General features: G+C 43.1%; 1 protein-coding gene across 1 annotated transcript in view; it reads left to right on the top strand.

The window, feature by feature from the left end:
* The first annotated feature begins 387 nt into the window (after window positions 1–387).
* Window positions 388–24,353, top strand: part of ST8SIA1 (ST8 alpha-N-acetyl-neuraminide alpha-2,8-sialyltransferase 1) — a 153,798-nt gene continuing 129,832 nt past the window's right edge. Inside the window, exon 1 of the mRNA XM_036867210.1 lies at window positions 388–1,146. Within this exon, the coding sequence (XP_036723105.1) occupies window positions 911–1,146 (236 nt within the window). The 5' untranslated portion in view covers window positions 388–910. The remainder of the gene's footprint in view (window positions 1,147–24,353) is intronic.

The following is a 24,353-nucleotide window of genomic DNA, read 5'->3' as shown; positions in this document are numbered from 1 at the left end:
AGGCTTTCAGCCAGTCTCGGCCACACTCAGGGATTTGTGTATACACATTTTGGGGCAGGGTTATTATCATTATTGTATTGTTTGCCTCTGTCTCCGGGGGACCAGGGCGGGAGAGAGGGGCGCGCTCTCCAGCCGAGCGTCGCGCATCTGAACGGGTCGAAGGAGGCAATTTCGCGGGTGGGGGAGGGAGGGGAGACCTTGATTTCCACCAATCCCCGGGCGTTTGTCTGCGAAGTCCCGGGCGCCGCGGAAGGCTGCGGCGCGCCGCTGAATTAACTGATGAAAGCGAGTTCTTTTCTTCTCCGGGAGGGGTGGGAAGCAGGGGTCCTGGCGGGGCAGGCGGAGAAGCCCGGGGCGGGCTAGCGGTCCCGGGCCGCGGTGGAAATTTCCAAGGACTTGGCGCGGCGCGGGGAGCGCGTCTGGGGGGTGCCTGGCAGCGCAGTAGCGCGGGAGGCGGGGAGAGGCGGCGAAGGGCGCAGGAGCATCGCTGAGAAGCGGACGCCGCGGACCAGATGTCTGCGAGGGAGCCGAGACTCTCCCCGGCCCCACGCCGAGGGCGACGGTAACGCTGCAGAACCGGCGAGAGCGACTCGCCGCCGCCGCTCCCCGCGCTCTCGGAGACCCCGGCGCCCGCCTTCTGCAGGGGGAGCGACCATGGCCGTAGCTCGTGACTTGCTCCCGGGGCACTTCCCCTAGGAAGAAATCCTCGAAAAAGTTGCATTGGAAAAAATCCTTGCGCTGACCTTTGGGGCTGTGGGCGCCGAACGACCGTGCGTGCGAGTGCGAGCACGAAAGCGAAAGGTGTGTGTGCATGGGGGGCCGGCGGTGGGGGGATCCTCCGCTGCCACTGCGCCTAGCCTAGTGCTGAGGCTCCGGCCCTCGACCGCCACCCTGGGACCCGGGGGCTGCGATGAGCCCCTGCGGGCAGGCCCGGCGACACACGTCCAGAGGGGCCATGGCCGTCCTGGCGTGGAAGTTCCCGCGGACCCGGCTGCCCGTGGGAGCCAGTGCCCTCTGCGTCGTGGTCCTCTGTTGGCTCTACATCTTCCCCGTCTACCGACTGCCCAACGAGAAGGAGATTGTGCAGGGGGTGCTGCAACAGGGCACGGCGTGGAGGAGGAACCAGACGGCGGCCAGAGTCTTCAGGTACTCCTGCTTTCGCGGCTCCACCCTGCTCGTGTCCTTTCCTCCCGGGACGCTGAGGACAGGGTCACCGGCGAGGACCGCCTTGCAGAGGCCCTTTCATCCCGTCCTTCTTGTCCTATTCCCTTTCTTTGTCGTTCCCAACCTGGAGACATTAGTCAGGGGCCCTTCCCCAGCCCTTACCCCGGGAGATGTGCAGACACCTGCTTTGGCCCTGGAAAGTCTGTACGCATTTTTTCCCAAGCCTGAGTTGTATTCAGCGATTTGCTGATAACCGGTGGGAAGAAGAATCTAGGCTAACTTTGTCCCTTGAACTTAATGAGAATTTATCTCAGGCTCTGCAGACATTCGAAGCTGTAGAGAACTAGATGCAGGTACCAGGCGTCTTCCTGGGGTTTGGTGCATGGTTGGTAACGTAAGTCACTAATGAGGGAGTCATGGGCAGTGAAAACATGGGCATCCAGCCTGGCTCCCGCTGCTTTGTGCAGTATGCCCATAACAAACACAAGGCACTTACTGATGCCCTACTAAAGAGCCGGGGACTGAGTGATTTTTATTGGAGTTTCACCGACTTTCTAATAACAGATATTATATCCCCATCTTACCAACCACAAACTGAATCTTCAGAGGAGAAGTTACTTCCCCAAGGTCACGTACCTTTGCAGGGTCGGAGCTGGGATTTTGGTCACATAAAGCTCTAAAGCTCCCAGCTCTTTTGCTTGGCTTACTGTGGATGCCTTCTGGAGGCTGGGAGATGTACTTTAGGTGGGGACTTGAAATCAGAAAACAAACAAAAAAACCAAAACCAGGTTGGAAATCAACCTCAGAGCATCACTCAGAGGTTGTAGTTTCCCTTCTTTCCTGGGAATTTCAGTTTAAGGGTCTAAAGATGAGTTCTTGGCAGCAGGGGTTGTGTGGTAAGATTGGAGGTGAGGCAAAGCTGCTTCTGCTTCTTCTCTGCCTTCCTGATCGTGCTTCCCAGGTGCTTCTCCCACTGTCAGGAGCCCCTTTCACCTTCAGTCCCTTCAGCTGAAGGTGCTGCAGTTGGCTCTTCCTGTGATGGTTGTGGTCTGGAGGTGCAGAGGGGGTACAGAGTGCTTTCCTTTGCTCTGCATAGGATCTTTCCAAGCCGTATATGGCCAGGTGAGAGCCAACTTCACTACTGTTAGTTACAAATGTTCAGAAATATCTGTAAATTAAAAAAACAAACTTTTAAAACATATGGTTTCCTTCCTTTTCTCAGGCCTGCTCCTGGAAAGGTCAAAGAGATAATAGCCAAACCTTGCAGGGAAAGGCAGCTGAATTTGCCTTTAAACTGCGAGGGAAGACGTTCCTTCTGTCTCTCTGTTTAGAATTCTGCTATCATTAAGTTTAAAAATAACCCCACTCCCCTTAAAAGTATATAAGAGCTGATTTTCTCTTGCCTTCATGGTATTGATTGTTCTACTCAAAAGGCATAGCATGCAGCCATTCTTTTCTCTAGAGACAGAAGGCACTTTCATTTCAAGTAATGTAAGGAAATGAGTTAAGAGCTTCCCATTGGTTTGCAATGAAAGAGTCCATTTTTTTTTTTTGTTTTTTATAGGCGGAGCAATAATGAAGCTCTTTTAGAGAATAGATTTCTTTTGGAGGACATAATTGAGTGGAAAATGCTTCACATTCTGAGAAGCCCAGGCTCGTTGTTTCTCAGACACACTTGCCTCTTGCTGTCTATAGCCTCGGGGTAGTCTTCAGTGTGCTTGGCTGGCACTTGGTTTAGTCTCTCTGTGCAGAGAAATACTTATGAAAATCCCAAAACTGCCTAAACACATACCCCTCAAAGTTAGTGTCTGTAAGACTGTGTAAGCGGCACCATCGCGCATGGAAAAGAGTTTGGGCTTTGGAGGAGAATCCTGAATTTTTAGACTGATCGTGCCATGACTAGGGAAACAGCAGAGGACCTTTGGCAAGTTACTCTATCTCTTTGAGTCCGAGTTTCCTTATGTATAGATGGAGATAATAGCATCTACCTTGCAGGGTTGGTGTAAAGTTTAAGTAAAAAAACTGATGCCAAGTGTCTGGCACATATAACTAGTCAGTGATGTCATTCTAATTGTTAGAAAGTGTAAATGGTAAGTTATATACGTTACAACTTTAATAAGGACATTTGGCCAGGCCATAGGAATTTGGAATGTTTCACTTGCCAGATTTGCAGAGAATCATTAGTGTTTCAAATTCGCCCGTCCGCACGCCTCCCCACTGAACCTAATGAACAGGGACGAGGATTTTAAAAGATAGTCAAAGTATCATGGTTTGTTAAGTCAAAAAATTTTTTTTACTCTGCATGTTTAATTGTTTTTTAACATCTGGATTGTTAGTATGTGGGTAACAGAGTATGATTGTTAACTATTAGGTCAGCCAGAGGCCTCTATTGTGTTAAGGAGACACAACTTTGGCAAACAGTTATCTGTGTTTGCCAGTCTGAAATATCTTCTGCACAAATACAAACACACATACATAAATGTACAATATGCACTTACGTGTGGGGATGTATACACATTTATCCATAAACCACGGAATGATGTATGTATATGTATAAATATATGTATATTCATATATACATACATACAAATAATTTCAGCCAGTCAGTCAACCCATATTTAATGAGTGACTACAATGCACCAGGTACGAGTTAGGCCCTGGGGGATAGCAGTAAACAGGATGCATGAATTGCTTCCTCTGAGACAGCTTACCTCCTCCTAGGGCGCGACTGACAAAAACCTATGAGTAAGGAAATGTGATGGTTTAAAGTCTTGTAAAATCCTGTGAGGACAAAAGAAAGTGTTTCACTAGGTTTATAAGCATCAGAGTTTCAGATTCCATTTTGCCCTCTGTGCTTCCATTTACTTTTGTGATTTTCTTCTTCTCCAAGCTTAGAACTTAAGTGCTGACTTCTCAGAGGGGAGTTTTGACAGATTGTTTGGGGGGGTGGTGGTGGGCAGCACGAAAATAACAAAGCTGCAAGAGTTTTGCTAAATAGGAAGTTTCCCTATCACCCACGTAGTCTAAGGAAGATAAGGAAGTCAATTCACCCTATCATAGAAACTTAAAGTTATTATACAACTCTTGCTGCTTCTGACTGAGTAATCAAGTAGTGCAAGGAAATGCCAAACCAAAGTAGCATTTGTCTCATTCATCAGGTCCTTCCCCATTTTGGTTGTTTCTCAGAAATAAACTCCTGTTCACGGTTTATGTGCAAGGCACCTGACATGGTAGCAACAACAACAAAACCAACAAATTATTGGGCTCTTGTTATGTGTGTGGCACTATGCTAAGTGTTTTAAATGTACTGTCTGATTTAATTCTTCTAAGAACATTGTATGGGTACCTTGTTATCCGCGTTTACAAAGATGACTATGCCCTGGTCCCTGTGACAGGTGTATATGTATGTAATCAACTAACCACCTGGCAATAGGGCCATTAAAGAGAGGCAGCATAACAGAGTGAAAAAGTTAGGAATTGGGGAACTGTCAGTACATGGTTGGAGCTCCCTTTCTGGTTGTATGATCATTGGCAAGTTCGACTCTCAGAGCTTCACCTTCCCCATTTGTAAAATGGGGTTTGTAATCATTTTTTACCGGTTTATAGTGAAAATCATACGGTAGCATACAGATAGCATTTAAAAGGATGCTTGCTTCGTACCTCTGTTTAATACGTGGCCCTTAAACAATTGAACCACAAGCAAAGGGCTGGGGAGATTCACAGAACATGGCACTTGATTCCAGGGAAGGAGGGGAGTTGGAGAGGAGGTGGGATTTGTACTCAGCCTTGAAGGATGGTGAGATGGGGGAGTAGTGAGAGGGGAGGGCAAAGGATGTTCTGAGCAGACAGGACAGCAACCGCCAAGACGGGGAGGTGGGCAAGTGTCTGATGTGCTTCCTGTGTGGAAAGTTCTTAAGTCGCCCACAGCGAGCACAGTAGTAAGCAGACTGGGAGGCAGGTGGGAGCCAGGTCCCAAGCTCTGAATGGGCTTAAGGCGCGGCTCGTGAGGAATGAACAGACATCAAGTATCCAAGGGCACTGGCCATGTGCCGACATCAGCAGAGGAGGCACGTCACTGTTCCTGGTGGATCTGGGGAAAGGGGATGACACCAGAGTGCTGCGGGCATCCTGTCTGTTCACTGGCTGGGGGCCATCAGTCTAAGTAGTCCTGTTCCTCTTTCCCTTTCTAAATTCTGAACGAAAAACACTCCTGTAAGCAGTTCTAGCTTTATGTAGCTTCCTTTCTGTCCCTATTTTAAATCTACGGTTACCAGAAGCTTCGGGTGTTTCCACAGCTGCCCTGGTGGCTGCAGAAGGGCACTGGGGGGGGGGGGAGTGACGGGATGGGAGGGGGGTGCAGCCATCTGTGTATATGGGATGTAAGTTTTATGTTTGTTAAGTGGGGAATTTGTGGAATTCACTGTAAAAGTAGTTTAGGAGAAAGCTGGTTTAATGTGGTGCTTATGAAAATAAGCTGCCATTATGCTGCAGATTTACACATGTGAAAAAACTCCATCAGCGATAATGCAATGACAAAAGTAAGTCATTAACATTGCTTGGACTCATGACATGTACCAGGTCCAGTTCTTAGTGCTTGTATTAGTTATGTTTGTTCCCATTGCTATTTTATAAAGTAGATATTTGTATGTTCTTTGTCTTACAGTTGAGGAAATGGAGGTTCAGAGAGAACCACTAGCAACGTGATTGGGTTGAGTTTCCACCCACAGCTATTAGACTCTAAGCCTTATGCTCATTCTCTGATAATCTCGGGGAAATGAGGCACTGCTGATGTCTCTTATGATCTGGCCATGATTACTTTTCCACCATCATCTTTCATCAGTGTTCCTCCTTATGCTTTAGTAATACTGGTAAAAGTTATAGCCCCTGAAATAAGCCAGGCTGTGTTGGCTTTGCTTGTGCCATTCCCTCTGCCTGGAATGCTTTTCCTTCAAGGCCACAGGGCCCACCCTTCACGGGGTCAATTCTTACTCATCTCTCCACAGTGCGTTGCAGTGGTTAAGAACAAAGGTTCCAAAGTTAGCTGTCCTCAAACCCTGCTGCCACTATTTGTTGTGCTCTGGAGCAAATCAGACTTCATTTCCTCATATAATAAAATGTGGCTTCTTATAGGAGTGTTATGAGCGTTAGAATAGGTAATACGTTGAAAGTGCTGAGAACTGTTTCTGGCCCATAGAGTCGGCCCTCCAAATCCGTGGTTTCCACATCCGCGGATTCAACTAGCTTAGGATGGAAATTCGAGACCCGCAGTTGGTTGACTCCTCGGAGGCAGAACCCACGGATATGGAGGGCATCCTGCACTAGCCGTTTTATATAAGGGACTTGAGCATCCGGGAATTTTGGTATCTGTGCGGGGTGGGAGGGTGGGGAGATGGGGTGGAGTCCTGCAACCGGTCCCTCACGGATACCGAGGGCCCAGTGTAATTAGTGCTTAATCCGCATTAGCTTTCCTCAAGGCAGCTTTCCTTCCTTCCTCCCCAGGATGTGTTAGAATCTCCTCCTTCAGAGAGAGGAAAAAAAAAAAAAAAAAAGCCTTGTGCATATTTGCATTTTTTCATTGATCCAAAATATCTACTACTGTATCTACCACTATTATCATAAAAGGGGCTGGAACCATAACGGTGAACTTAACAAAACCCTTACTTTCTTGAAATTTATAGGCTAACGAGGGGAGACATAATAAACAGGTAAATATAGAAATAGCTGGTAATGACAGGTGCATTTCTCAAGCTGTGTTAAAAGTACCGGTTTACTTGTCTGCCTTTTATGCCGACTCATCCATATTTGCATCCCCGGAGCTGAGAGGTGGTTCCTGGCACGCTCATTTTTGTTGAGTTACTGCGTGACTGAACGTTTTAGAATGGAGTGGGACCAGTTAGCCAGTCAGCCAGAAAGGATTTATCGAGGTCCAGCACTCTGCTTGGCTGTTTGGGGACCGAAGGAGTAAATGGCATCCTGTCAAAGAGTTCCTACTCTAGAACAGAGTTTCCTCACCTCAGCACCACTGACATCCTGGGCTGGATAATTCTTTGTTGTGGAGGGTTGTCCTGTACATTGTAGAATATTCAGCAATACCCATGGCCTCTGTCCACTGACCATCCACGGAATGAAACAACCATATATGTCCCCAGATATGTCTCCCGGGGGGCAAAGTGGCTGCTGGTTGAGAATCACTGCTTTAGAGAAACAAAATCAATCCAATTGACAGGATTTAAAACACCCAGAAAATATCATGCAATTAACAGCTGTATTTGGAAACGACAGGCTGTAAATGCTTTGATGACTGGAGGAGGAGTGAATGAATTTAGTTTGATAGATGGCCAGGTCTTGGTTAGGGAAGGGTAGGGAGAGGGGATGCATTTGGGGAGATTTATGATGAGTTTCTATTGAAAGCTTGTGTGTGAGCTGATCAGTGCCCCGCCTTAGACCTTGGCAAGAGGAACCCATGCTTCGTGTCCTGTGTTTTAGGGGGAGCTCACTTCGCTTCTCCTCTGGTCTCACCCCTTCTCAATCAGGCAAGGCTCAATGGGGCCTTTGTAGACCCTGGAATTCCCAGCCCAGATGACTCAAGCCCACTCCGTAGCGTGCCTGCCTTTATGTAGTGTTTCCCCCATTCCTCATCCTGGGGGTGGCTTGTCCCACTGCTGTGTGCACTCCTAGGCCCAAGGGTTGGCCAAGGAACAGCTCTTTGCGAGTATGGGAGGCTGTGAGAGGAAATTGGATATGGGATTGGGGGGATTTCACGTGTACACATGGGGAGGGGGTGGCTTTTTCTGTGTTGCCATGTTCCAGTACCAAACTTGCTGGCGTTTGAGAAGCCTCAGTTTGAATCTGGCATTCCAGATTGTTATACAGGTATATTTGTCCAGGGAAAAGTATAGGAGGAGAGAACATATATTTTATCTGTTTGTTAATTTTCACTTTTGTCTTCTGCCTTGCAAGTAGGGGTATTTTTTTTTTTTGCAATGTGGGAGCCTATTTGTCTTCGTTTTGTAGAGGAGTGTTTAGGCAGCTAGTTGGATCAACTGAATAATTATAGATGTTACTGTAGAGTATGGCCAGTTTGTCTTTTGACAAAGTTCTGTTAGGAAGCCAGAGCTGTTATATCAAACTAAAAACTTGCTGAATCAGGAGACACAAGCTGCCCACTGTGGGGATAGGTTCCTCCCTCAGCGTCCAGCATCCACTTTGGGGAGGTGAAACCCGTGGTCGTATTGACTGAAGACACGGTTTTAATACACTCATACAAAGGAAGTGGAGTCCAGGATTTGTTTCTTACAGATCCCAGAAGCAAGGGGGCACAGTGAACTTGGGGAGGGGCAGCCCCCCCATCCCAGGCCCAGGAGCTCAAGAGTGGGAGACAGAAAGCAAGGTAACAAGCACCTATTACTTATAAGGTGGTTGGGGCAGAGGTCTGGAACTTTTTGTCGGCTTAACTCTTCAGTGGTTATTTTAAAAGGTGCCTGGGGAAAAGCAAAGAGGGAACGTATGGCGGGCATCCTAAACGCGAGTCCTCTTCAAAATGTCCAGACTCTGAGTGTGAGCAGGGTTATCATACTGTAAAATGCCTAGGCAGCAACGCAGTAAAACAAGCTTTTTTCTCAAAACTTGTTTTTCTCATCATAGTTGTGAATCGTTTCGGAAGTGATGCTGGCTGTGTATCATTAATGCAGTCCCTTATGATGAAGTTGATTTCTAGTCAAATACTTTCTAGCTTTTCATTGTATTTTGGCTCTTTTGGGAGCTCTGTGACCTTGGGCAAGCTGCTTGACCTCTCTGTTCCTTTGTTCTGTCATCTGAAACATGGTGTAATATGCCAACTCACTTCCTAGGTTTATGATGATAATTAAGGGAGATAATCGTGTGCAGTTGTGTGCAAGCCATAGTCATTCTCAAGCTGGTTTGGTGAAATGACAAGATGATTGTTCCCATCTAGGAAGAGCCTGGACTTCAGAGCCCCATAGAATCAGGTTTTAATACTGGTTCTGTCATTTATTAACTTTGTGACCTTGAAAAATTTACCTGGCTTTTCTGAGCCTTAGCTGTGGGTGGCACTTCTTACCTTGGGAGGATTAGGTGCTGAATAATTGCTAATTATTAAGCCATAATGATGAGAAAGGCTGCTTCCTGGGACACATCCTATGCCTATTATTGCACTTTTAGTAATGGAATGTATGACAATGAAATGTGACCTTATGACACACTTCTTCCTCCATAGTGTTAGTACTAAGGTTGCTGTAAAATGGCCAGCAGAATTTTAAGGAAGAGAGCAGACCCCAGTCATAAATCACCCATTCATTCATTCATTCAATCATTCATTTATCTACATTTAGTAAATGCCTCTTGTGTGCCAGTTAGGTACTGGGATACAGTGATGAAAGTTAGACATGGTTCATGATTTTATAGAATTTATTGTCGAGTCTAGTGTCATTAGTTAAGTCAGTAAGAAACTGAGTGCTGTGTTCCAAGGGTGAGAGTTTGTTTTAGATAATCATGCTGAGTTTTTTTGTTTTTTTTAAAATAAATAAATTTATTTATTTATTTATTTTTGGCTGTGTTGGGTCTTCGTTTCTGTGCGAGGGCTTTCTCTAGTTGTGGCGAGCGGGGGCCACTCTTCATCACGGTGCGCGGGCCTCTCACTGTCGCGGCCTCTCTTGTTGCAGAGCACAGGCTCCAGACGCGCAGGCTCAGTAGTTGTGGCTCATGGGCCTAGTTGCTCCACGGCATGTGGGATCTTCCCAGACCAGGGCTCGAACCCATGTCCCCTGCATTGGCAGGCGGATTCTCAACCACTGCACCACCAGGGAAGCCCATGCTGAGTTTCAAAGCAACCCATTTTCCCCCTTTCTGTTGGACGGTCTTCTAGCAATGGCACTGCATGAGAGGGAAGCTGCCGAAGCCATAAGAGCTGTGCCACTCCTTTAATTAGGTGCCAGAAGGAAGCTGAAATGAATTCAGAGTTACACGGTCTCCATTATTCAGGGCTTGAGTAACAGACTACAAACCAGAGATTTATTTCCAAGTGAGTGTAATGAGAAAGGGCTTGTTTTGAACAAAGTGCTTGTTTCAATTATTGATAAAACAAATATGTACATGATTTTATGTCCCTCACGCTTATTTAAAAAATTTATAGTGTTTATTATTTGTCTGATTTTGGAAGTAATAGTTACCTACTATAGGAAAATTTTAAATGTAGGAAAAAGGAGAAAAAAAATCACTCATAATTCCGTTCCTCAGAAGTGCTCATTGTACCTGTTTCTTTTTTTTTTTTTTTATTTAAGAAGTAACTTCAATCCTTCAATCTTACAAATTCTCCCAAAGAATAGACAAAGAGAGGGAACATATAGTTTTTGAAAAATTTTTATTTACTTATTTATTTTTATATTTATTTTTGGCTGTGTTGGGTCTTCGTTTCTGTGCGAGGGCTTTCTCGAGTTGCAGCGAGCGGGGGCCACTCTTCATCGCGGCGCGCGGGCCTCTCACTACCGCGGCCTCTCTTGTTGCGGAGCACAGACTCCAGACGCGCAGGCTCAGTAGTTGTGGCCCACGGGCCTAGTTGCTCCGCGGCATGTGGGATCTTCCCAGACCAGGGCTCGAACCCGTGTCCCCTGCATTGGCAGGCAGACTCTCAACCACTGCGCCACCAGGGAAGCCCATAACTGTTTCTTTTTTGTGTATTTGTTTGCATGTGTATTATTACTAAATTTTACGTATTTTTAGTTTTATATCCTTTTTAATTATTCAACATTATAGCTTTAACATTTTCTCATATAATTTTTAACTTACAAGCTTGTGATAAAATAGATTTATGATTTTCATTTTGGAAAAAAATTATTTACCATGAGTTTCTTTTTAAAAAATATGTTACCACATTGGAACAAATTACTTTCTTCAAAAGAATCCTTAAAAAGGATATTGAAAAGATATGTTGGCCAAAAGGTTCATTCGTTTTTTTCCATAAGATGGCTCTAGTAGCACTTAGTTGTCTTTAACTTCATTCAAAACAATTTTGTTAGATTGTATATGACAGCTGTCATATCAGCGTGCATTTAAAAAAAGACTTATAAAAATTGGTGAATTTTTGTGTAGCCATTTTAATATTGAAGATGGAAGAAAAAAGCAACATTTTCGGCATATTATGCTTTATTATTTCAAGAAAGGTAAAAATCCAACCGAAACGCAAAAAAAGATTTGTGCAGTGTATGGAGAAGGTGCTGTGACTGATTGAATGTGTCGAAAGTGGTTTGCGAGGTTTCGTGCTGGAGATTTCTCACTGGACAGTGCTCCACGATCGGGTAGACCAGTTGAAGTTGATAGTGATCAAATCGAGACATTAATTGAGAACAGTCAACGTTATACCACATGGTAGATAGCTGGCATACTCAAAATATCCAGATCAAGCGTTGAAAATCATTTGCACCAGCTTGGTTATGTTCATTGCTTTGATGTTTGGGTTCCACATAAGTTAAGCAAAAGAAACCTTCTTGACTGTATTTCTGCCTGCGATTCTCTACTTGAATGCAATGAATACATTCCGTTTTTAAAACATATTGTGACGGGCAATGAAAAATGGATACCATACAATAATCTGAAAGGGAAGAGATCGTGGGGCAAGCGATATGAACCACCACCAACCACACCGAAGGCCGGTCTTCATCCAAAGAAGGTGGTGATGTGTATATGGTAGGATTGGAAGGGAGTCCTCTATTATGAGCTCCTTCTGGAAAACCAAATGATTCATTCCAACAAGTACTGCTTCCAATTAGACCAACTGAAAGCAGCACTCAATGAAAAGCGTCCAGAATTAGTCAACAGAAAACGCATAATCTTCCATCAGGATAATGCAAGACTGCATGTTTCTTTGATGACCAGGCAAAAAATGTTACAGCTTGGCTGGGAAGTGCTGATTTACCCACTGTATTCACCAGACATTGCACCTTCGGATTTCCATTTATTTCAGTCTTTACAAAATTCCCTTAATGGAACAAATTTCAATTCCCTGGAAGATTGTAAAAGGCACCTGGGACAGTTCTTTGCTCAAAAAGATAAAAAGTTTTGGGAAGATGGAATTATGAAGTTGCCTAAAAAATGGCAGAAGGTAGTGGAACAAAAGGGTGAATACGTTGTTCAATAAAGTTCTTGGTGAAAATGAAAAATGTGTCTTTTAGTTTTACTTAAAAACCGAAGGCACTTTTTGGCCAACCCAATATTTGGCAAATACTGAATATGAGAAATCAAAGAGCTTCTTTAAAAAGTTCTTCTTTCTCAAAGTTGGCATTTAATATAAGACCAATACTGTTTTCATTTGTAAAAGTGACTGACATTTATTCACCCAGAGAGAAACATTGCTAATATTTTGGTATATATTCTTCCAGACCATTCAATGCCTCCATGTGTATATATAATGAATTTGACAGTACGTCGTGAATATTTTTGTAGTAACAATATATGTAGATCTGCATCATCGCTTTTTTTTTTTAACATCTTTATTGGAATATAATTGCTTTACAATGGTGTGTTAGTTTCTGCTTTATAACAAAGTGAATCAGCTATACATATACATATATCCCCATGTCTCTTCCCTCTTGCATCTGCCTCCCACCCTCCCTATCCCACCCCTCTAGGTGGTCACAAAGCACCGAGATGATCTCCCTGTGCCATGCGGCTGCTTCCCACTAGCTATTTTACATTTGGTAGTATATATAAGTCCAAATATAAGTCCATGCCACTCTCTCACTTCGTCCCAGCTTACCCTTCCCCCTCCCTGTGTCCTCATGTCCATTCTCTGCGTCTGCGTCTTTATTCCTGTCCTGCCCCTAGGTTCTTCATAACTATTTTTTTTTTTTTTAGATTCCATATATATGTGTTAGCATACGGTATATGTTTTTCTCTTCTCTTACTTCACTCTGTATGACAGACTCTAGGTCCATCCACCTCACTACAAATAACTCAATTTCATTTCTTTTTATGGCTGAGTAATATTCCATTGTACGTATGTGCCACATCTTCTTTATCCATTCATCTGTCGATGGACATTTAGGTTGCTTCCATGTCCTGGCTATTGTAAATAGAGCTGCAATGAACATTGTGGTACATGACTCTTTTTGAATTATGGTTTTCTCAGGGTATATGCCCAGTAGTGGGATTGCTGGGTCGTATGGTAGTTCTATTTTTAGTTTTTTAAGGAACCTCCATACTGTTCTCCATAGTGGCTATATCAAGTTACATTCCCACCAACAGTGCAAGAGGGTTCCCTTTTCTCCACACCCTCTCCAGCATTTATTGTTTGCAGGTTTTTTGATGATGGCCATTCTGACTGGTGTGAGGTGATACCTCATTGTAGTTTTGATTTGCATTTCTCTAATGATTAGTGATGTTGAGCATCCTTTCATGTGTTTGTTGGCAATCTGTATATCTTCTTTGGAGAAATGTCTATTTAGGTCTTCTGCCCATTTTGGGATTGGGTTGTTTGTTTTTTGATATTGAGCTGCATGAGCTCAATGTTTGTAAATTTTGGAGATTAATCCTTTGTCAGTTGCTTCATTTGCAAATATTTTCTCCCATTCTGAGGCTTGTCCTTTCATCTTGTTTATGGTTTCCTTTGCTGTGCAAAAGCTTTTAAGTTTCATTAGGTCCCATTTGTTTATTTTTGTTTTTATTTCCATTTCTCTAGGAGGTGGGTCAAAAAGGATCTTGCTGTACATCATCGCTTTTTAACGGCGATAAGATTTGCCTTTTACAGGATAGTTAATAATTTATTTAAGTAATCCACTGTAATTGGATATTCACGTTGCAGTTTCTTACCTTTAGAAATAATGCTTTTATGAACATACTTGTGTATACATCTTAAGCATTTGTCCGTTTATTTTCTTAGTATAAATTTCCAAAAGTAGTTTCTTGATGGTTTTTTTTTCCCTGCACCATCAGTTCTTTATAACTGGTTTCTTTGGCTGTTCATAGAAAATCTTTGACTTTGGCTGAGGGCAGATTTGAGGTTTCCTCCATTTCAGTGTGGATAGCGATTGCGTAAGTAGTCAGACATACAATGATTGTTAGCATTATATGATGAAATTGGTCAAGAAGCCAAAACAACTAAGATTCCCATAAAACTGGATATGTACAGTGGCAGTCTTCCCTCAATTGCAGAGACCTAGCTATGAGGGATTTACTTAGTGCTATGTAACGTGTACCTTTATCTGTCACGGTTATCCTCTCCATTAGCATGGTCTGTCATCTACATTTAAAAGGCAGTGCCTTATTTTGTAAATAAGTTCATTTGTGTTTTTTTTTCAGATTCCCTAGATAAGTGATATAATATAATATTTGTCTTTCTCTGTGTGACTTCACTTAGTATGATAATCTCTGGGTCCATCCATGTTGCTGAAAATGGCAATATTTCATCCTTTTTATGGCTAAGTAATATTCCTGTATATATATGCCACATCTTCTTTATCCGTTCATCTGTCGATGGGCCCTTACTTTGCTTCCACATCTTGGGTAGTGTAAATAGTGCTACTGTGAACATTGGGGTTCATGTATCTTTTTCAATTAGAGTTTTCGTATTTTCAAGCAAATGGACTCACAGACATAGAAAACAAACTTATGGTTACCAAAGTGGGAAGGTGGGAGGAGGGATAAATTAGGAGTATGGGATTAACAGATACATGCTACTGTGTGTAAAATAGATAACCAACAAGAACTTACTGTACAGCACAGGGAACTATATTCAATATCTTGTAATAACCTATAATGGAAAAGAATCTGAAAAAGAATATATCTATATATCTATATATATCTGAATCACTTTGCTGTACACCTGAAACTAACACAAGATCATAAATCAACTATACTTCAGTTTTAAAAAAAAATCAGTGCCTTTATGGAACCATTTGCATCATTTTCCCAAGACTTAAGCAATTAAATAAAACTGTAATTTAAAAGGGAAAATGAACTTTGCTTCACTATAAGGTAGAGATTTCAAGGAAAAATACAACTGTCTTAAATTTAAAAATTGTGTTTTCTGACTCTGTTAAGAGTCTTTTTCCTGTTTACTGAAATTAAAACTCTTGAGCTTGACTCTGGAACAGATCGTACCCACTGAGTGGAGGGTGAAGGTGCAGTAAAAAGGCACAAAAATCCCATGATGATATTTTGTTGGGTTGAGTTTTTGGAGGTTGAGTGTTGGTGATTGTGTTGACATTGGCCTATGTCATTTCTGCTCATGTCCTTCTCTCCTTGCACCTGTTTGAAGCAGCTTATACATACTGTTGCTTTGGTGCTTTAGGGTCAAATATTCAGTCTTGTTTTTGTCTGTTTTAGATCCCTCATCACAGTCTTATTACTAAGTGTCTAAGAAGTATTTGTTGTCTGAATAGACACTGGATTATCTGAAAGGCCTGTTCACAGCTGTTGGAATACCTTTGAGGGGTAGTTTCTTTTGTTGCCTAATATTAGGACTCCATGCCATAAATATTCACTCCCAATTCATTCATTCACTTCTCCACTCATTCCTTCATTCAGCAAATATCTCTTCAGTGCCTTCTATGTGCCAGACACTGTTGCTAGGCCCTGGGAATAAAGCGGGTAGCCAGGAGGACACGGGCCTTCCTGCAGAGAACTTAGAAGCACACAGTATTTATAGGAACAGTTATGTTCTCCAAAAAGCCTCTCAGCTCCTTTTTATGGAGGAAAACCAAGCACAGGTTGACCTTCACTTTCAGAACTGAGCTGTGTGTGTCTGTATTTGGTGGAGTCCAGAGAGGACCCAAGTCCCTCCTTTGGTCCATTGAGGTTTTGGCCTGCCCGGGGACTCCACGCACCTCAGTGGTATAATATCTCTCGACTCCGGGTAACCTGTGCAATATGTGAGATATCAGAGAGAAAAAGCCCTTTGAAGCATTGCTAAAAGATACATGAGTCCTTGGGCAAAAGCAAAACTCAATTACCAGTGGAATAAAAGAGACGGAGAAGCCAGCCCGGTTTGGAGGGGGATCTCTCACTTGGTGAGCTACTGCTCTGCACTCCCCCAGCCAGGCTGCCATAGTGAGAGGGAGCTCAACAGGAAGCAGGGAGGCGGGAAATAGGACGTGTCCACCGGGGATTGGGGAGCCTCAATTTTGGGGTAAAAATACAGTCATTTTATTTTTTCCTGGTAACTGCTCCAGCTACACCTTGTCAAATCTACCTCCTGACCCTCACCCCTTACTCCCCTTTATTGACACTAATGGGTCTGTGACCAACTTGGTCAGATTTTATCGATTTACATCCACCTTGATTATTGGGATAGTCTTATCTTGGTACTTAGCTCAGTTGCGTTGATTTTTTTTTTTTAATTTTATTTATTTATTTATTTATGGCTGTGTTGGGTCTTCGTTTCTGTGCGAGGGCTTTCTCTAGTTGCGGCAAGTGGGGGCCACTCTTCATCACGGTGCGTGGGCCTCTCACTATCGCGGCCTCTCTTGTTGCAGAGCACAGGCTCCAGACGCGCAGGCTCAGTAATTGTGGCTCACGGGCCTAGTCGCTCCGCGGCATGTGGGATCTTCCCAGACCAGGGCTCGAACCCGTGTCCCCTGCATTGGCAGGCAGATTCTCAACCACTGCGCCACCAGGGAAGCCCAGTTGCGTTGATTTTAAAGCCCAGTGAAAACCCTCGTGTGTGACCCCGCGTGAATCTCCAGCACCTGGGCTGGAAGTGTGAAGGGTGCCCTCTGATGCAGAGCCCTGGTCCTCCCCTGCCCGGAAGCTGCTCCTTCCCCACTGGGCAGGGAGGAAGGAGACTATTCACAGTCTTTCTCTTGGTGACTACTGCTTCTCAGGTGAACCCTGACAGCCTGCCCACATTTTTAAAGAGCAAATTGTCCTTGTTCCTTTGCCTGCTGGGCAGCCTTCTAAGGTGGAGGAAAGACGCCGTCCTTGCCTCACCAAAGGGAATTTCACTGCCCATCGCCTCAGCCTCACCATCTCTTTCCATGTCTGTTTCTTCTTCCCAGACAGTGCAGGGCCAGCGCAGCAAAGCACCCGAGGATGCAATAACTGCTTCTCTTTAATGCAGACCCTCAGCGCTTCTGTAAGTGGTTCTTTTGGAACTTCCCCCATCCCTCTTCTTCCCTAGTTGGCAGGGGTGGGGAGCACTGTCTCCTCTCTCCGCGGGATGGAGAAGCAATAGCATCCCGGCAAAAACTGGGCACTCCCAGGGCTGCTCATTCCTCCCAGGCCTTCTTAGTGTGGATCAGCTCTACGGTGGGGGGACTGCTCCTCGGGTCGGGTACCACCACTTAGAAGACTTGTAGAGAGGTGGCTGGCTCCAACTTCTGGCAGCTTTCTGAACTTAAAAGATGGGGTACTTAGCATATGTTGGTCTCATTTTGGGGCTGTGACCATAATTCCCAGGTAGAAGAAAAAAACCCTCATATTTTGTTATACTTATCCCCTGGAAGACTTTTTGTACCCTTCTAAGACTGTCATTGTGCACTGTTTCTTAAAAGATCCCGATGGGCCCTAGGAACAGTGAAATGCTCAACTGAGTCAGTTCACTTTTTTTTCAAAAATTAATTAATTTATTTTATTTATTTATTTTTGGCTGGGTGGGTCTTTGTTGCTGTGGGCTTTCTCTAGTTGCGGCGAGCGGGGGCTACTCTTCCTTGTGGTGCACGGGCTTCTCATTGCAGTGGTTTCTCTTGTTGCCGAGCACAGGCTCTAGGCGCGTGGGCTTCAGTAGTTGCAGCATGCGGGCTCAGTAGTTGTGGCGCACGGGCTCAGTAGTTGTGGCACACGGGCTCAGTAGTTGTGGCTCGCGGGCTCTAGAGCACAGGCTCAGTAGTTGTGGCGCACGGGCTTCGTTGCTCCGCGGCATGTGGGATCTTCCTGGCCCAGGGCTCGAACCCATGTCCCCTGCATTGGCCGGCGGATTCTTAACCACTGTGCCACCAGGGAAGTCCAAGTTCACTTTCATCTTGAGCAGGTGATCAAGGTCTCACATCCCAAAATGTCATACATGCTCTCCACACCCCCATTTTGGGGGTTTACCATGAGTGTGTCCAACTGTTGCCTCATCATTTAGGGTCACTCTTCTACTGCTGATTCATTCTCATTTCCTTTTCTTTCCACTTAGGAAGCTTGGGGGACAGACCAACGAGGGTGTTGGCTTAAGCCAACCCTATGGAAGTATACCCCTCTGGCCAGGTACCCCCAGTCTTAATTCTGTTGGGTGCTCCCTCTTCTTTAAGGAAGGGGGAGAATCCCCACTCCTCAACAGACTTCTCTGGCTCCCAGTTTTCTCTCTCTCTCTTTTTTTTCTTGAAGTATGGTTGATTTACAATGTTGTGTTAGTTTCAGGTGCACAGCAAAGTGATTCAGTTATATATACATATATATATTCTTTTTTCACATTCTTTTCCCTTATAGGTCATTACAAAATATCGAATAGAGTTCCCTGTGCTATACAGTACACAGTATACAACAAGTACAGGTCCTTGTTGGTTATCTATTTTATATATAGTAGTGTGTATATGTTAATCCCAAACTCCTAATTTATTCCCCCACCCTGCCACTTTTCTCTTTTTATGACCATGGTTGGGGGATTGTAGTGGTGGTGGGGGGGTCTTGATTGCTAATGAACCCCCCTCAAACCCTCCTGGGGGACTGACCACATATCCAGTGCCTCTCTCAACTCAGAATATGATGTACTTAGCATCTTTGTCTCCAACTTTGGACTTCAACCATAATTCCAGCATAAAATCCCACTGAAAATCCTGTTACCAAAGGAAAGAACCTGTAGAGAAGCCAGAAGATTGCTCCTGGCATATCAGATTTCAAGATTTATAACTTTTAAGCACTCTGAAAAATGCTCTTTACATTTTTAAAATAGAGATGCAATATGGAAAATTAAGTTTATATTTAATTAGCATTTATTGAGCACCAGTTACATGCAAGCACTGCGCTAGATGGTCTCATGTGCAATATATCCATCTAACCCTGGATTTTAAAATCAGCTCCATTTTTCAAACAATAATGATGATATTTTTATTTATTTTGTGTCTGCCATATGCCAAGCCCTGTTTTAAGCACTTTACGAAGTGTTATCATTTAACATTCACAAATGCTCTGTGAGGGAGATATTATTATCCTTATTTTATAAAGAAACAGGCTGTGAGTAATTATTTGCCTAAGGCCTCTTAGATTGTAGGTGGTGCTGAGAGCTAGCATTTAATGAACGCTTACTTTGTGTCAGATCCTCTTTTAAATACTTTTATGTATGTTACCATCATCATAGGAGTGTTGTAAGACAGTCCTCCCCCACCCCCAAACAACACAAATTTATTATTTTACGTGTCTGCAGAATAGAAGTCTAACGCGGGCTTCATCTCGGTGGGCTAAAATCAGTGTCAGCGGACTGCATCCCTTTCTGGAGGTTCTAGAGGAGGGTCCATTTCTTTCCTCCTCCGTGTTGCTGGCAGCATTCAGTCCTGTGTGGTTGAAGGATGGAGGTCACCGTTTCTTTGCTGGCTGCCAACTGAAGGCGGTCCTCAGCTTCTAGAGGCCACCCTCATTCCTTGGCTCATATTTTCCGTCTTCCTTCTTAAAAGCTCCCAAGGGGGGCTTCCCTGGTGGCGCAGTGGTTGAGAATCTGCCTGCCAATGCAGGGGACACGGGTTCGAGCCCTGGTCTGGGAAGATCCCACATGCCACGGAGCAACTGGGCCCGTGAGCCACAATTACTGAGCCTGCGCGTCTGGAGCCTGTGCTCCACAACAAGAGAGGCCGTGATAGTGAGAGGCCCGCGCACCGCGATGAAGAGTGGCCCCCGCTCGCCGCAACTAGAGAAAGCCCTCGCACAGAAACGAAGACCCAACACAGCCAAAAATAAATAAATAAATAAATAAATAAAAAAGAACGTGAATTTCTTTAAAAAAAAAAAAAAAAAAGCTCCCAAGGGCCGGTTAGGCCCCTCACTGTACCTCTGCCTCCCCATGCCTTTTTAAAGACTTTATTTTTTAGAGCAGTTTTAGGTTCACAGCAAAACTGAGAGGAAGGTTACAGAGATTTCCTATATACCCTCTGCCCCCCACATATGCATAGCCTCCCTCATTATCAACATCCCCCCCTAGAGTGGTACATTTGTTGCAATTGATGAACCTACATTGACATAATTACCCAAAGTCCATAGTTTATCTTATTAGGGTTCACTCCTGGTGTTGTACATCCTATGGGTTTGAATAAATGTATAATGACGCATATCCATCATTATAGTGTTATACAATGTATTTTCAGTGCCCTTAAAATCCTCTGCCTGTTCATCCCTGCCCTTTCCCCTAACCCTGGCAACCGCTGATCCTTTACTGAATCCATAGTTTTGCCTTTCCCAGAATGTCCTATAGGTGGAATCATACAGTATATAGCCTTTTCAGATTGGCTTGTTTCCCTTAGTAATGTGCATTTAAGGTTCTTCCATGTCTTTTCACAGCTTGATAGGTCATTTCTTTTTAGCACTGAGTAATAGTCTGTTGTAAAAATCTACCACAGTTCATCCACTCACCTATTGAAGGACGTCGTGGTTGCTTCTAAGTTTTGGCAGTTATGAGTAAAACTGCTGTAAACATGTGCATGCAGGTTTTTTATGTGGACATAGTTTTTAAACTTTCAGGGATTAAATACTAAGGAGTTTGATTGCTGGATTGTATGGTAAGAGTATGTTTAGTTTTGTAAGAAACTGCCACATTACCTTACAAGGCGGCTGTACCGTTTTGCATTCCCATCAGCAATGAATGAGAGTTCCCGTTGCTCCACATCCTCGTCAGCATTTGGTGTTGTCAGTGTTCCAGATTTTGGCCATTCTAATAGGTGTGTAATGATATCTCATTGTCGTTTTGATTTGCATTTCCCCTATGACACATGATTTAGAGCATCTTTTCATATGCTTACTTGCCATCTGCTGAGGTGTCTGTTAAGGTCTTTGGCCCATTGTTTTTAATGTGCAATCTGATTGACATATAACATTATATTAGTTTTAGGTATATAAAATAATGATTCAATATTTGTGTTTGTTGGGAAATGATCACCACAGTAAGTCTAGTTAACACCCATCACCATACATAGTTACAAAGTTTTTTTCTTGTGATGAGAACTTTTAAGCTCTACTCTCTTAGCAACTTTCAGATGTACAATACAGTATTACTAACTGTAGTCACCATGCTGTACCTTACATCCCCAGGCCTTATTTATTTTAAAACTGGGCGTTTGTACCTTTTGACCACATTCACCCATTTTACCCACCTCCACCCCCCAGCCTTTGGCAAACACCAATCAGTTCTCTGTATCTATGAGTTGATTTTTATTTTTTATTTTTTTCATTTAAAAATTGGGTTATTATTTTCTTATTGTTGAGTTTTAAGAGTTCTTGGTATATTTTGGATAATAGTCCTTTATCAACTGTGTCTTTGCAGATATTTTCTCCCAGTCTGTGGCTTATCTTCTCATTCTCTTGACATTGTCTTTGAAAGAGCAGAAATTTTTAATTTTAATGGAGTCCAGTCAATTAGTTGATAATATTTATCAGTTATTTCTTTCATGGATTGTGCCTTTGGTGGTGTATGTAAAACATCATTGCCATATCCAGGGTCATCTATGTTTTCTCCTGTGCTATCTTCTAGGAGTTTTATAGTTTCGCATTTTACATTTAGGTTTGTGATCCATTTTGAGTTATATTTTGTGAAAGGTATAAGGTTTGTGTCTAGATTAATTTTTTTGCAGGTGTATTGTCCAGTTGTTTCAGCACCATTTGTTGAAAAGACTAAGATAGTCCAGTTTTACTGATGGAGAAACTGAAACAAAGAGAGCTTAAGGACCTCGCTCAGGCTTATGCAGTTAGTAAAAAATCTGTCCAGCTCTAGGGTTCATGGGATCTAGGGCTCTAAGCCTCCTTATTATGGTGGACTGCTCCCTTTGCTGTAGGACCAACATTGACTTTCAGGGCTTCAAGTTAAAGCCTGCTACCTTTTTTAACACAAAGGAAAGAATCTCAAATGGTAAAATTTCAGTCTGTGAAGGTGAATTAACACTTGTTGTATTTTTAGTTATCCAAGTATCCAAGGCTGTTTTTACCACCCACTCCTCAAGGATCCTGCAAATCAAGCAAAGATCTTAGGTTCAAGTCAGCGGGAAGGTGTCTCCATCCTTTCTGTCTCTGCCTTACATCTCTTATTCATCCCAGGGGCTTAGCTTTAGGGTTGTTTGTTTTTTTTTTCCTCTCCTATCTAGCTGTCGTAGCACACGTTCTTAATTCTCATTTATACCTGCGAGATGGATGCTAAGAAATGATACCAACTATGGGGTATCAGGGGACCGAAGTCTGTAAAACTGCGAGAAACCAGAGTGGAACAGCTAACTGCGTGGTGACCTTTCCTGTGTCACCTGAAAAGGGAAGTTATTCTCTCTCTTCTCTCCATAGCTGAAATCCCCAGAGGCTTTTCTTTCGGCGTCAGTCTCTGTGCCTGAAATGGAAGCCATGTGATAATATTTTGAGTTATTCCAAACGATAATATAGAGATCTAATGTGTAATTTCTGTTTCTTGAAAATTCTTCATAGAGGTAATGCATTTTTGGTGTAAAAGTTAAAACTTACAAGTGTGTATTAAGCAAACATAGAAGTCTTCTCAATTTCATTCCCTCTAAGAGGTAAACAGTGTTAATGTTTTGATATGTATCCTTTCAGATGTTTCTTCTATTCAGAGTATAATTTAGTATTCAAACTGGGTTACTTGAGGTAAAATACTATCATTACTCCAAGGCAGCAGCAATAAAACAGGACTATTTCAAACAAACTGGGATGTACTGCTACAATCCCCCTACTTTATATAAGTGTTTTTATCCATATCTATATAAACATCTAGATATACTCCATATATATATATATATATATATATATATATATATATATATATATATATATATATATATATATATATAGTATAGTGATGGCTTCTAAGATGGCTCCCAGTGATCCCCACCTCCTGGTATTCATGTGCCATCCCCTCCGTTTGAGTGTAGGCTGGGTTTAGTGACTCACTTCTAGAATAGAAGCGATTACTGCAGGAGTGATGGTATATCATTTCAGAGATTAAGTTATAAAGACCATGGCTTCCATTTTGGGTGTTCTTTTTCTCTCTCCACTGGGTCACTTGCTCTGGGAGAAACCACATGCCATGTTGTAAGGAACTTGGGCAGTTCATGGAACTGAGGTAAGAAAGTGGTAAAGGACACATGGCAAGGAACCGAGGTGCCTCGTCAACAGCCAGTGAGGAACCAAGGTCCCTGACAACCATGGAAGTGAGCTGGGAAGTGGATCCTCCAGCTTTAGGTGACAGTAGCCGACAGCTTGACTGCAAGTTCATCTGAGACCCTGAGCCAGACCCATCCAGTTCAGACACTCCTGACCCTCAGAAACTGTGTGAGAAGTATGTCTTTGTCGTTTGAAGCTGCTGAGTTTTGGAGTAATTTGTTAATGTAGTAATAAATAGCTAACATTTATCAAGTAATTATCAAATCACATAAAAAGTATTCTTAACAACGTGTCTTTTCCCACTCACAACATATCTGTCAGTAGATACCTCATTTAGTGTGTGTAGCACAAAGCAATACTATCTCATTAAATAAAAAAAGACGGAGAGAATATAAAATTGCATTTTAGAATTGACCATGGTGAGTTTTTTCCTTTGTTTTTTAAACCAAAACTGGCTTAACAAACATCCTGGAAATAGATGTTTCTGCTTCTGCAATTATCTCCACAGGATAGCTTCGTAAACTGAAAATTTCAGGGTCATGAAGCAACACATTTGATTTTAGATAGATTGATATTTATAAATTATCTTCCAATGGAAGTCATCTGTTTTGTGACTAAAAGGAGACTGTTGGTCTGTCCAAAACTGAATAGTATTAACTTTAAAACATTTTGCAATATGTAGGTGAAAAATTATAATTTTAATGACTAGTGAGACTGAGCTTCATTTTACTGTTTTTTTAAAAATTTTTAAAATTGATTCCTGAGGATTTCCTTTCCAGGGAAGGGTACTTCATGTATTTTGCCTACTTTATTCTTGAGGTGGCCATTTTTTTCTTTTTTGACTTTGTCATATCTATGGCAAATATTTTTCCCAATTTGTCTTTTGACTTTGCTTA

This window comes from Balaenoptera musculus, chromosome 10 (genome assembly GCF_009873245.2).
Source record: "Balaenoptera musculus isolate JJ_BM4_2016_0621 chromosome 10, mBalMus1.pri.v3, whole genome shotgun sequence".
Lineage (NCBI taxonomy): Eukaryota > Metazoa > Chordata > Mammalia > Artiodactyla > Balaenopteridae > Balaenoptera > Balaenoptera musculus.
Note: the sequence above shows the minus strand (reverse complement) of the source record. Positions and strands in the feature narration are given on the sequence as shown.